At 35.1% G+C, this 14,553-nt stretch overlaps 2 protein-coding genes across 6 annotated transcripts in view; both read right to left on the reverse strand.

The window, feature by feature from the left end:
* LOC107713527 (TAR DNA-binding protein 43-like) overlaps nt 1-3,285 on the reverse strand; it is a 6,934-nt gene extending 3,649 nt beyond the window's left edge. For 4 of the 5 annotated variants that reach the window (XR_001636900.1, XR_001636899.1, XR_001636898.1 and 1 more), the window contains exons 1-5: nt 3,008-3,285; nt 1,991-2,246; nt 1,403-1,581; nt 1,050-1,190; nt 282-452 (exon numbers count right to left, since the gene is read on the reverse strand). Coding sequence is in view for 1 of the 5 variants with exons in the window: in XM_016519060.1 (XP_016374546.1) it covers nt 282-452; nt 1,050-1,190; nt 1,403-1,581; nt 1,991-2,231 (732 nt within the window). In the remaining 4 variants the exon portion in view is untranslated. Of the gene's footprint in view, nt 1-281; nt 453-1,049; nt 1,191-1,402; nt 1,582-1,990; nt 2,249-3,003 lie in introns of all 5 variants that reach the window. The other variant, XR_001636901.1, reaches the window with a different exon arrangement.
* A 1,772-nt stretch (nt 3,286-5,057) lies between these two features.
* LOC107713530 (receptor-type tyrosine-protein phosphatase gamma-like) overlaps nt 5,058-14,553 on the reverse strand; it is an 88,112-nt gene continuing 78,616 nt past the window's right edge. Inside the window, exons 16-29 of the mRNA XM_016519064.1 lie at nt 13,540-13,636; nt 13,246-13,328; nt 11,632-11,766; nt 10,493-10,627; nt 10,250-10,410; nt 9,917-10,052; nt 8,910-9,056; nt 8,701-8,794; nt 7,533-7,609; nt 7,246-7,374; nt 6,549-6,695; nt 5,665-5,807; nt 5,456-5,591; nt 5,058-5,290 (exon numbers count right to left, since the gene is read on the reverse strand). Of these exons, the coding sequence (XP_016374550.1) occupies nt 5,144-5,290; nt 5,456-5,591; nt 5,665-5,807; nt 6,549-6,695; nt 7,246-7,374; nt 7,533-7,609; nt 8,701-8,794; nt 8,910-9,056; nt 9,917-10,052; nt 10,250-10,410; nt 10,493-10,627; nt 11,632-11,766; nt 13,246-13,328; nt 13,540-13,636 (1,767 nt within the window). The 3' untranslated portion in view covers nt 5,058-5,143. The remainder of the gene's footprint in view (nt 5,291-5,455; nt 5,592-5,664; nt 5,808-6,548; nt 6,696-7,245; nt 7,375-7,532; nt 7,610-8,700; nt 8,795-8,909; nt 9,057-9,916; nt 10,053-10,249; nt 10,411-10,492; nt 10,628-11,631; nt 11,767-13,245; nt 13,329-13,539; nt 13,637-14,553) is intronic.

Consider the following 14,553-nt stretch of genomic DNA (forward strand, 5'->3'; position numbering starts at 1 on the left):
GTCTTGACTTTTATAAAGAATATCTCTTTGGGTTTGAGACTTTAGTCTTTGCAACTTTAGGGATCTTATCTATGCATGAACAGCTTGTAACACTCCAAAGAGAAAGGAAAACTTGAAATTGCATCATAAGGCCCTCTTTAAAGCATGCAAATTTTTATAAAATTTTTGTTAGGAAAAGAACTTCCTTTGTCAATTTGTTGCAGTTGTTTTCTTTTCTTTCTTTTTTTTTGTAAACAGGGGTTTATCACCTTAAAATCGATGTGAAAACAACAATAGCTTACCTGGTCATCTGCAAAGGTGACGAAAGCGAACGCTCTGAAAGGTTTAGGAATGAAAACATCTGTGACCTCCCCATACTGCATGAAGAACTGACGGAGCTCATCAGCGGTCATGTCCTCTGTGCAACGGCCCACAAACACTTTCCTGCTCCTCATTGGTTCATCTGGACCTTGCTGTTAAATATTCAAACAGATTACTCAGTTTAGCACCCCAAAAAGAGAAAACCTGACATTTCTTTTAATAAATGGCTAACTGATTTAAAGTATCATATATAATTCATCATATACACTACTGTTCAAAAGTTTGACGTCAGTAAGACTTTTTTTTTTTAATTCAGCTTGGGTTCATTAAATTGATCAAAAGTAACAAAAAACACATTTACAATGTTACAAAACTACATTTTGAAAGTATCATGGTTTCCAAAAGCAATATTGAGCAGTGCAACCATTGATAAATTACTAATAATAAGAAATGATTCTTGAGCATCGAATCAGCATATTAGATTGATTTCTAAAGGATTATGTTACACTGAAGACTGGAGAAATGGCTGCTAACAATTCAGTTTTGCCAATACAGGAATAAATTACATTTTAAAATATAATAGGTTTTTTACATTGTAATAATATTTCACAATACTACTGTTTTACTGTAAATTTGATCAAACAAATGCAACCTTCATGGGCATTAGAGACTTCTTTCAAAAATATTTTAAAATAAATCTTACACCAAACTTTTAAATGGTAGTGTAAAAAAAAAAACCCCCCACTGACCTTTGAGTTGGGTAGTTTGCAGTCACACCACCTGCCATCAATCATGTGCCGCTGTGACATCACCTTACCCTGAGACTCCCACTCTGTAAACCTCACAAACCCAAATCCTTTTGAATTTCCCGTCTTCAAGTCCCGCTTCACCTAATGTAACAGAATCAAGTCAAGAGCTGCGTTCATACCAGATCTAATCTGACTTCATGACTGACAGCTGAGCCCAGTTCTATTTTTAAAAGCCACATAAAAAGTTAGAAACATTAGACACAGAGACAGAAATCATGGGTAGCTTTCACCAAAATATGGCAGTACAAAGACAATCACAGCTGGAGTGTTACATTTGTGTCAGTATATCTTACCTGCACCATGATGACTTCCCCAAACGTACTGAAGTAGTCTTTTAAGTCTTGTTCTGAAGTCTTCCACGGCAGACCCAGCACAATCAGATCTGAAGTCTTCTGATCTCCTCTCTTGATCTTCGTTGCAGATGAAGCATCGATCTCATCCATCTTCCTCTTATTATCCGGCAGAACCGTTTCTAGAAAAGAAAAGTTCACTTGTTACACGTTCACACATCTGCATAATGTCAATCACCCTTCATGAAACAAAAACAACTCCATTAAATCAAGTTGAGCTGGATTTTTTTTTTACAGCTAAAGATAGAAACACAGAAGCACAAATGTTTCCATCATCCGACTGTGCTGCTCAACTTTGCTTATTATAACATACAAGCTCAATGTTTAAGTACAATGTTAGGCACATGCCTAAATTAACCCTAAAATGCATACAAAAATTACCCCTATTCTTGATGTTTCTAGGGGGAGAAGTTAGGGTTAATGATGGCATTTCATATTATAAAACGTGCTTTTGACAATTATTAGAATTTTTTTTCATATTTATATTCTAAACTGAGACAGAGGCTAATTCGTAATGACCATATGACGTACCTTTGGGATAATTGACCACATAGACCAGGTTTCCCCAGCCGTTCTCGGGGGCGTGTAGGATTCCGTCCACAAGGCGTACCCCCCTCATGCACTGAGACACTGGGCTCCGGTAACGCAGGCCACAAGCCCCTGGAAACTGAGCGGCCACCGTGGACAGCAGCACCGTCCCGTCGTCCTCCGACGGGATCTCCATCGGCTCCTCGTTCTCCTCCTCCGCGACGCGAATGTACATCTCGGCCATCTCTCCTCAATCGAGCTGTTGGGGAGTAAATAGTATAATGAGTGGCGCTTCCTTCGTGAAAGAATCAGTATTTTTGAGCGAATCTATCTCGGTCACTTTGATTCATAAATCTGACTGTTTTCCAGTAATCAAACACTGGCTATAGCGAACCAATAGCAATCGAGTGCAGGCTGTGAAGGAGCTGTATCATTGGTTGGACGTGACCAACGACCACGCCCCCTTCACTAAACGAGTCGGTGTTTTATGAATTAGAGTCAAAATAGCACTGATCTCCTTCCTGAACGAAATATGTTATTGACACTCACAATTCAACTCACTATTATTGTTAAAATAACGTGTGCATTGTGGTCATTTGTTTGGAAATTTGTTATACTTGGTACGTTAGATGTAGATATGTCGAAACGAATTCTAATACAGAATAATAATAATAACAACAACAACAACTATAGTAGTAGCGGCGTATAAGTTTAAGCGTTAAGCGAATAATTCAATGACACATCACCATGAAAATATCAAAAAGTGTCACAGAATGAATCTTTTTAGCGAACCGAATTAAAAGATTCGAATCGTCGAGATAAATCAAAATCCCTTACACTAGTTGTAATGTGAGCTGGCCGTGCGCGCGACTTCAGTAATTAGCGCGTGCAAACAACACGCGAATCCTTATTGCTTAGCGACAGTAAAATACGGCATCAGCAGACCACTGATAGGTCGATATGCGGTCTAGATACATATTAATATATGTGTTATAGTGGAAAAAAACGAAATAACATTACCAATGAACAACTGCTCGGATCCAGATATTCTTTTGTTAGCGCCACTAGCAGCAGCGCTCCTCGTTCAGAAAAATGTGACTGCCCGGAATGAATGAGCCACTTAACAAAACTCTCTCGGAAAATGACACTCTTAACAGTGTCGGTTTCTGTTCTAATCAGAATGAAGCAAAATAATGCAATCTCTGTATACTATATAAGGACGATAATATTCCGTTTTATACAACTCATGCGACACTATTTTCGTATCAAGATGGCATTACCTAAGTCATGAAGGAAATACGTCACACGTGGGCGAGTTCATTTATTCATGTGCACGGGTGGAGAAAAGGGAAAAGCACATTGTTGGTGTGCAATCAAGTTTGCTTTGCTGGTGATATATATATATATATATATATATACATAAAATGTAATTACATAAGTGTTATTTCTGAACAATTTAAGTGCAACAAAGATTCCGGTGTCATTTGTGTAACAGAACACTTTACTGATGAAAGCACAAGCACCTCTCCCTGTGTAATAGTGGACTGCTCTCATAGATATAGTGCTCCTAGTGGCAGATATGAGTATAAAACCCATGTTATTTACTCGAGATGTTCAGTGATGGGGAAAGCAGAAGTTAAAGTACTAAAATAGTTTTTGTCTAGTGTCTTTTAAATTTTAGCAATAAAACTTATTTTTTATTTTATAAAAGCGCCTCCTAAATGATTAAATGTAAATGTAAAAAACGACTTACCATGTTAAGGCAGTAATCACAGCTCGTTTCTTCCCAAATGAAATTAAAGATTTTTTTGCTTCTCCTGTTCGCTTAATAGTGATATCGTGATAGAAGAAAAACATGTAATAATGCTAATTTGACTTAATTGTAAAACACCCGTTTTAAAAGTCCAACAGTATATTAAAACACAAAATATATGATGGGGACATTAAAATGTATTGCATTGTTGGAATAAATCTGATATACCTTTACTTTTTTTTTAAATACACAACATTAAAGATTTGTAATATGCATACTGTTTATTATCAATAGCCAAAATATAATAAATAATATAAAAAAAATAAAAAATTCCAAATGTTGATCCTCTGATTGTTCAGCGCTGTGTATCAGTAAACATCTTCATCAGAGTCGTTTCATTGACTAGACATGATAATTTTAGATTTAAGAGGTTGTTTAACCTTTTCAAGTAGTTTTCAGTTAAGATATATGAATTCCAAATATGTTATGTAATGATTTAACTAGAACGGTCACCATTCCAAGAAAGAGTCATCTTTCCAAGTAAATGCTTGTAACTCAAATAAAGGAAACAAGACACATTTTTGATCAATATCTTTATATATTACAAAACAATAGAAGATTTAAGAGGTTGTTTAACCTTTTCAAGTAGTTTTCAGTTAAGATATTTATATGAATTCCAAATGTTATGTAATGATTTAACTAGAACGGTCACCATTCCAAGAAAGAGTCATCTTTCCAAGTAAATGCTTGTAACTCAAATAAAGGAAACAAGACACATTTTTGATCAATATCTTTATATATTACAAAACAATAGAAATGCTACTGATAACAATATATGTTCACAGTTGCTGTTATGATACCACACTGAAATAATGTATATAAGTTAGACATAAAATGGCATATCTTAATAAATAAAAAAAAGAACATTAATCTAACAAGTCACAATGCTTGACGGTTAAAAGTCGCATCATTATGAGCATTAAGTTGGAGTTTTTCTGTGTACAGTTTTCATGGGTATGAGGCTGATGTGTGTGTTAATGTGCTGTCGCTGATCACCCTCACAAGTCTGTAGACTTTTTCGGCATGAATAAAGTGATACTCAGAAACGTTTTCAACACAATTATCAATAATCAGCTAGGCATCAAGTAGTAACACTGACAGTGTAGTGCAAAGTAGACTGTGTGTGTGTGTGTGTGTGTCTGTGTGTGTGTGTGTTTTGGAGAGCAGGCTGTGGCGCTCAGCAGGATAACAAAAAGCAGCAAAAATAAATATCAAAAGAATTTATTTTTATCAGTATATAAAAGCTCTTTTTTTTTTTTTTTCATTTCACCAAGAGTCTGGGGAAAAAAGGCCTCATGGAAAGTTCAAGGAACCACTTTGTTCCATCTCATTTTCGAGAAACTTCACACCAAGGACTCCATGCTCTCAGCCTGGTTGGATTCATCTGTTTCCACTATCCCAGCAATTTTGTCCATGTAGTTAAAGCCAAGTCTGAAGTCTTTACTGCTGACAAGGCTGAGCATAGCCTTGTAAAGGTAGTGATAGTGCTCCTAAAAGAGGTAGAGAGAAATAGTAAAAAAAAGGAAATAAACACAATGAAGGAAAAGAACATTTTGGAACTCCAACCGTACTGTGTCAAACTTCTACACAAAACCCCAACGACCTCTCTTTAATTTAATTCATCATCAAGCAGACTTGTATTATGAGGAACTTACCATTTCAGTGAAGACGCCAGGCCTCATGAGGTTAATCATTTTGGCCACTTGATAGACATCCACAGCACTCTCGTTCTCCAGTTGTTGGGAAAGTGTGGTCAAAGCACAGAACATCCCGGATGAGACAGCTCCAAACCTGAAACACACAATCCATGAGGCTCTCTCTCCCTCTGGTTACATGCATTACTACTCTTGGCTCATGCACTCACTCATCATGCACGATGGTGGGACCATCCCTTGTCATGGCCTCTTCTTTGATGATGTTGATAAGTTCAAATGTGCTGCTGATGGACGCATCAGGATCTGGCCAGTTTGGACACTGGAAATGTCGGACTTCTAGAACATAGTCGTCCTGTACAGCAAAGATAAACCGTTATGCAACCAACAAGTGCAGCTAAAATGGGCTGGTTGCTTTCAATTTTAATGGTAAAGCAGAAACTTAGAACATTAGATCAAGTACCTAGCTGTTGTTTTTAAAGATCTATCTATCTATCTATCTATCTTTTATGTTTTTGAAAGAAGTTTCTTAATCTCACTAAGATTGCTAAAATAAAAATAGTAATACTGTGAAACCTTGAAATTCAAAATAACAGTTTTCTATTTTAATATATGTGACCCTGGACCACAAAACCAGTCATAAGGGTCAATTTTTCGAGAAACAATTGAGATTTATTCAAGAAACATTTCTTATTATTATTAATGTTGAAAACATTAAACATAAAAAAAAAAAAACTTTCATAACCTTATAAATGTCTTTTCTGTCTCTTTTGATAAATTTAATGGATCCTTGCACTATATATTATATACTTACATATTTTGTAGCTTATTTATTTTCCTGCTTAGTAATACTATGATTCAATTAATAAGAAAATTAAGAAACAAATCAACAAAAATCAAAAATATATATATATATTTTTTAAAAGGACACAAATATTAGAATTTTGTTATTTATTTGTTTATTTATTAGAAAGACTTAATAACTTTACTTTGAATGTTACATTTGTGCATCAATTGTTAAAGTTACCATTAAACTTAAACTAACTTCATGCGGATTTCCAAATTAAGAGTGATGTTTGTGTGGTGACTGAGGTACCTGTGTGGCTTCCAGGATGAAGTCGTGGATGACGAGCTGTTCCTCATTAGACAAACAGAGTCTGTCAGTATTAATGAGGGTGACAGTGAAGGCCACGCAGTTCATGGGCTCCTCTCTGCTGGGCCAATACACAAATTCATCCTCAGTCTATAAAAAGAAGAGAAGGGCATATCATAACGTATAGTATCATATATCATATCATATCATATCATATCATATCATATACTTATATAACACTAACAGATTTAACTAATTTATAAATGATATAGTATCATATATCATATCATATCATATCATATCACATCGTATCATATTATATCATATCATATCATATACTTATATAACACTAACAGATTTAACTAATTTATAAATGTTGAGAATGTTTCCACATTTAATATTTACAAATTTACAAGCAAAAGCAAGTGATTTTATAATAAATGTTAAACAAATTAAGCAATACACTGTAAACCAGAAATGACCAATTTCCTTACAATTTGTCTCTTTAGATATTTTTTTTAAGTTAACTCAGTATTATATAATGTAATAATTCAACTGAACTCAAAGTACAAGTGCCATGATAACCTGCTGGTATGAAACAATTGAGAACGCAAGCTGCTGACCATTTATAAAAAGAACATAAGTTATATAACGCAGTATGAACTCATGTTCATAAGTAGCTCTTCGACGCTGTACTCACGAGGCCGAGGTTGTCTGGCAACATCACAATAACTTGAGCATTATGATCCCAGATCATCCTCCAGAAGTCTGTGGTTGTGTGGGGCAGAGGATGCTGGGTAATGATGAACTCGTTGCTTCTGTAATAGCCCTGTGAGTGGATAAACATTGATTTCATTCTAAATGCTAATGTTGAGACGAGCAGATAAGGAGCTGGAACGCAAGTTACACAAATACTTCATGTTCCATGCATTATTAAATATGATGAAAAATAATGTATAATGTTCCAGTAAAGTCTTGTTGCTGTACCATAATGTAGGAGGCATTGATGTAGTCTGTTCCTTTTACTCCTGGGAGGGGAGCTAGTGCCACCCGAGCCCGTTCCACTGAGGGGCAAAACATCAATGATAAACAACTCACTATATAACAGTCACAGCAAACCACACCTTGTACTCTACCATTCACTGAGTCATTGTGTTTTAAAATACTGTTTGCCATTCTTTGTCACCTTAATGTTTTTTTTAAAGGTTATCTTCCAGAAGAAGTCAATAATACGCTCAGATACACTCAGATGACGACTGTAGTCATGTCAGAAGCAGATCTATTTTATTCTACATATTTATATCTACTATTTTATTCCACCCTACTGGATATTTCATTTTCCCATGGAAACGAATTGGTAACAATGGTTATCAGGATTGGCAGTTGTTATTGCTAACAAAATTCAAAAGTAAAAGTAAAAAAAAAAAAAAATCAATTACAAATTTAAATAAATAAAAAAATATATTAGATGAAGAACTTAAAAAAATGAAATGTTGAATGCCAACTAACTGAATTAAATAAGTCAAGTACTACTTAAACTATAACTGAAATAAAATAAATGAAATTTAAATAGAAATATAAAATTTACAGAAACATAAAATCATTAAAAATTAAACTAAAATTATAATGAAGTCTGAAAATATTAATAAATATGGCTAATTCAAAATATTAATAAATAATATAATAGTACATACATAATACTAAAATATCACTGGGGATTTTTTTTTTACTATAGTTCACTTTTTTTCTTACAAAATTGCTAAGTCTATTGGATGTTTCTGTTCATTTTCCCATGGAAATAAATTGGTAACAATAGTTATCATGATTTGTAGTGTTGTTATTGCTTACAAAATTCAAAAAAGAAAAAGAAAAAAAAAGGATCAAAAACAGTTTTTGGCAATTTAAATAAAGAAGATAATATTAGATGAAAACTTAAACTAAAAAAATGAGAGTCTGAAAACAAAAAAATAAACTATAACTGAAATAAAATAAATGAAAGCTAAATAGAAATATAAAAATGACAGAAGCATATATTTTTTTAAATGGTGCTACCACACTGTGCTACACTGTACACTGAGAATACAGCAAAATCCATATTGCAACAAAGCAGGATTGTTGATTTTGATACATGGGTTTGGAAGGTTTAGCGACTCACTTGGCAAGACCGACGAGGTGCGGTTCTTCTCTTTGTTGCAGTCTTTCTGGGCACTGAAACACTCAGTGAGGTGAGAATTGCATTGCGTCAACAACTGGAGGAACAATAACAAGAGCATCCACAAGGAGGAGCAGGTTAGTTGTCTAACTGAGAAAATGAACATCTCAATACAATTGCATAGAGCCACAACACAGTCATCAAGTCCAGACCTTAAACTGTTTGTCCATTCGTGTTTGTCCCGTGGGGCTCGGGGTGAGAATGCTGTTGACATAACTATGGAGTTGCCAGGCAGGCACTTCAGTGTCTTTGCTAAGCACAGCTTCCATTAATGCATCATGGATAAAAATAAACTGCTCCTGTAGGTCACACATACACAGCCATTAAAACAAACCATGTTGCATTAGGTACGTGACATCACGACATTATATTTGCAAAAAATAACAAAATGCAGTTATGTTCAGAATGGCATACTGCAATTCTACTCATGCTGTTGTTTCAGTATGCAGAGTGTGAACAGTATGTAAATGTTCTATATGCTTGTTATACACAAATGACCTTCTACATTTGCCAAAATGTGTAGTATACTATCAGAGAACACTGTATCCCACAATGCAAATGCAAAATCTTACACAAAATGGAGTTTAACAAATGCAAAATAAGTGCTAAATGCAACAGTGTTATTTTAAAATGAGTGTTAATTAAAACCTGAATGAATTAGTATATATATCGTTTTTATAATATTTTAAATTAGCTTTTATTTTTATATTTCCAGCTTTCATCTTAATTTTTACTTAATGTTTAGTAATTTTATTATGTGCTTTGAATTTTAATCAGCCAAGGCAACATTTCTAATTTTCATTTCATTTGTTTTTCATCTAATATTTATATTTAATTTCAGCATTATTTTATTAAAACAATTTATTTTTAATAGTTTTAGTTTTACTTTTAGTCAATAAAAGCAACCCTGTTATGCAACATGCAAAACAACAAGGTCATGTGACAAAATGTAGTGCAATACATTTGGAATCGTTTTTAATTGCATGCTACACAGTTGCACATACAATTTTAACAAAGAGTCTGGAGTATATACTATATACAGCACAGTATGCAGTAAGCAGAACACTAATATTACGTCAAAAAACAGCAACAGCCAGTGATTTGAGCATGCGTTTTGAGTATGTGGAAATATAGTGTATTAAATCAAACAGGTAATAACCTCGGTCTGGACCAAGTAGTTACGCTGAGCTCGGATGTGTTTGAGGTATCCCAGGACGTTGACAGTGCCTTTGTTCTTTATCTGCTGCAGCATGCCGTCTATGACTATGTATGTGCCTGTTCTGCCCACTCCAGCACTGCAGGACACAGAGAAAGAGATGGCTTGATAAAAACGACATCTCATTTTGCTTCAAAGCAAAGAGGTTCACACTTTCAACCACTGAATATGATGTAGGGATGGGAAAGCTTGCACAGTTGGAAAGTGCAACACTGGAACTGACGTTTCAGACGCTAGTGGGCGGAGCTTATATTGCCATAGCAGTCAGTACTGTACCTGCAGTGAACTAGAACGGGGCCTGTGCCCGGCGTGCGTGCCGCTGAAGAGCGAGAGATGAATTTGAGGACTGGTAGTGTATACTCAGGTACGCCCATGTCTGGCCACTGCGTGTAATGGTACTGGACAACCAGCCGTTCATTATGCCTTCCCTTCTGACCCTGAAAAAGACAAACCAGAGGTCAAAATGCAGCGTCTAATACTTCATTGCTCTATAAACACTGTACAAATGCTCAAACGCACCTTTTTCAGTTTGGTGTTGCGTGTGATGAAATGGCGGAGTGTGTAGTAAGCGTAAACTTTAGTGCTCTTCAGAGTTACCATTATGTTCCCATAAACCTCGCTGTTCTCTGATGGCCAATACTGGTCACACTTCCTCTGTAAAAACAACAAAAGCATCTTCTGTTTTGCTTTTTAAAACATCAACATCTACAACAGAAGTGTTCAACCAAAAATGAAAATTTACTCACCCTCAGGGCATCCAAGATGTAGATGCATTTGTTTCTGCATTGGAACAGATTTGGAGAAATTTATCATTACATCACTTGCTCACCCATGGATCCTCTGCAGTGAATGGGTGCCGTAAGAATGAGAGTACAAAAAGCTGATAAAACATCACAATAATCCACAAGTAATCATCATGACTCCAGTCCATCACTTAACACAATGTGAAGTGAAAAACTGCTTGTTTGCAAGAAAAAAATCCATCAGGACATTTTAACTTTAAACTGTCGCTTCTGGGAAAAATATGAATCTATAATCCATAATAACACTTCCTCCAGTGAAAAAGTCAATCTCTTGTTGTGCTCACACATCAAAATCCACCAACATAATTGTTTAGAACAGTGCTTAATCTGTGCATATTTCTCTCCTGATTCAGACGACCTTTTCACTGGCGAAAGAAATATTATGGATAGAGGACTCTTATTTTTGCAGAAAAGTTTGAAGGTAAAGACATCTTAATGATGGATTCTTACAAACACACAACTTTTCACTCCACAAGATGGACAAGTAGTCCTGTTGATTACTCGTGGACTTTGTGATGGTTTTATCAGCTGTTTGGACTCTCATTCTGACGGCACCCATTCACTGCACAGGATCCATTGTTGAGCAAGTGATATAATGCTAAAAATGTCTTAAAAGTCCTGCTGAAGAAACAAACTCATCTACATCTTAGATGGCCTGAGGGTGAGTAAATTTTCAGCAATTTAGATTTTTGGGTTCCTTTAAATTCTTTATTATATACTTACATTATTTAACTGTTCCTTTAAATTCTTACTCTCCACCATAGCTCTCAAATTGTTTTTATTCTAATGCATATTAAATAAACTTTGTGGAAGCAAGGTCTATTTTAAAAAATGAAGTGGTTATTAGTCACTCACCCTGCCTTTCTCCACCAAGTTGGTGATCATGACAATCACAGTGGTGTTCTGTTCCCAAATCATTCTCCAAAAGTCCTCAAACGTGGACTTGAGAGGGCCCTGAGCGGCTATATAAGCCCTGGGTCTTTTATAACCCTGAGAGGGAGAATATTTAATTATAAAACAAACATTAAAGCAACAAGCATGCACTTCGTAATAAAATACCTACGTCTACATAGTTGGCATTGATGTAATCACTGTGCTTGGAGTCTTTCCCAGACAGTTGCTGCAGCTTCACTCTGCTGTGATCATCTGGATATTAAAAAGCAATAAATGATGTATCATTCAAATCAGTCTTTGAGATTCTACGTAAGCTATTTAGAAACACTAGCAGTGCATGCAAGAGTGAGAAATGGATATTAATATCTTTTATCTTCATCTTGCATGCACTGCTAGCACAGAAGAATTCACAGTATATTTAAGAAGGTAAATGTTCATGCTTGCCACATAATAATCAACTCACAAGCAACAATGTTGATGTATCTGTTTTTGTGCTTGTTGTCTGGGTGATTTGAATGTTCTGCTGTAATCTTCATTTCAGATGTGCAGTGTTGAACCTCCTGCAGGGAAGGTATGATTTCAAATTATTAGTTGCAGGTATTGTAATTCACAGACTACACTATGTTGAAAATAGCATACTACTATGCTACACTTCTTATTTCTGCAGTACAGAGAGCATGTATATTATGCACAATATGCATAATTTCTGTGTGCATGGACTATATAGATGTAAAGTGCCGTAAACAACACACCAATTAACAATCTATTTCTCATGTGACAAACTGTAAACAGTATCCACAATTAAAAAAAGATGTTTCGACTGTTAAAAGTGTTTACACCAATTTGGATTAAAAAGAAAAAGAAAATCTCTAATATGATAACTGGATTTCACATGGGTTATACGTGAGGCTGTGACAACTGTAACTTTTTTTTGAACAGTAATGAATACTTACATAGATTATTTAATTCTGAATGCAGTCCTGTTAGAACTGCTTTGTTGAAATTTTGTTGACCATATTATTAAGACTAATTTCCAAAATAATTAGTTGATTATTCCAGTAATTAGCCACACTTTCATTAGAATTGACATAAATTGCCCCATTTGTCCAAATCATTCAATTATTGTCACATCAATGCAATTTGAAATAAATTTTATACAGTAGCATAATAATTAGCTCCCCAGTGAGCCGTAATAAAGCAGACATTAATCTGCCGTGCAGATTTCGTCTTTCAATATCTGTAAAACAAAGCACCTCTGTAACGAATTGATAACTGCTGCATCGCCGATACTGGTAAGCATCAACGTAGTACAGAGAGCATGTATATTATGCACAATATGCATAATTTCTGTGTGCATGGACTATATAGATGTAAAGTGCAGTAAACAACACACCAATTAACAATCTATTTCTCATGTGACAAACTGTAAACAGTATCCACAATTAAAACGTGGACTTGAGAGGGCCCTGAGCGGCTATATAAGCCCTGGGTCTTTTATAACCCTGAGAGGGAGAATATTTAATTATAAAACAAACATTAAAGCAACAAGCATGCACTTCGTAATAAAATACCTACGTCTACATAGTTGGCATTGATGTAATCACTGTGCTTGGAGTCTTTCCCAGACAGTTGCTGCAGCTTCACTCTGCTGTGATCATCTGGATATTAAAAAGCAATAAATGATGTATCATTCAAATCAGTCTTTGAGATTCTACGTAAGCTATTTAGAAACACTAGCAGTGCATGCAAGAGTGAGAAATGGATATTAATATCTTTTATCTTCATCTTGCATGCACTGCTAGCACAGAAGAATTCACAGTATATTTAAGAAGGTAAATGTTCATGCTTGCCACATAATAATCAACTCACAAGCAACAATGTTGATGTATCTGTTTTTGTGCTTGTTGTCTGGGTGATTTGAATGTTCTGCTGTAATCTTCATTTCAGATGTGCAGTGTTGAACCTCCTGCAGGGAAGGTATGATTTCAAATTATTAGTTGCAGGTATTGTAATTCACAGACTACACTATGTTGAAAATAGCATACTACTATGCTACACTTCTTATTTCTGCAGTACAGAGAGCATGTTATATTATGCACAATATGCATAATTTCTGTGTGCATGGACTATATAGATGTAAAGTGCCGTAAACAACACACCAATTAACAATCTATTTCTCATGTGACAAACTGTAAACAGTATCCACAATTAAAAAAAGATGTTTCGACTGTTAAAAGTGTTTACACCAATTTGGATTAAAAAGAAAAAGAAAATCTCTAATATGATAACTGGATTTCACATGGGTTATACGTGAGGCTGTGACAACTGTAACTTTTTTTTGAACAGTAATGAATACTTACATAGATTATTTAATTCTGAATGCAGTCCTGTTAGAACTGCTTTGTTGAAATTTTGTTGACCATATTATTAAGACTAATTTCCAAAATAATTAGTTGATTATTCCAGTAATTAGCCACACTTTCATTAGAATTGACATAAATTGCCCCATTTGTCCAAATCATTCAATTATTGTCACATCAATGCAATTTGAAATAAATTTTATACAGTAGCATAATAATTAGCTCCCCAGTGAGCCGTAATAAAGCAGACATTAATCTGCCGTGCAGATTTCGTCTTTCAATATCTGTAAAACAAAGCACCTCTGTAACGAATTGATAACTGCTGCATCGCCGATACTGGTAAGCATCAACGTTTTTAAGTAAATCTTCTTCAGGAGACCCAGTTCTTGCTTTTGGATGTGTCCATATTGGATTGTGATCTTGTAAATGTTTGCTGTGGGCATGAACCACACTCAAGCTTCCCTGCATTCCTGCATAGATTCCTCCAGCGAGAGGAGTGATTTTAATGAGGCTCTCCTCTTTA

Source organism: Sinocyclocheilus rhinocerous, unplaced genomic scaffold, assembly GCF_001515625.1.
Source record: "Sinocyclocheilus rhinocerous isolate Xijiao unplaced genomic scaffold, SAMN03320098_v1.1 scaffold57, whole genome shotgun sequence".
Lineage (NCBI taxonomy): Eukaryota > Metazoa > Chordata > Actinopteri > Cypriniformes > Cyprinidae > Sinocyclocheilus > Sinocyclocheilus rhinocerous.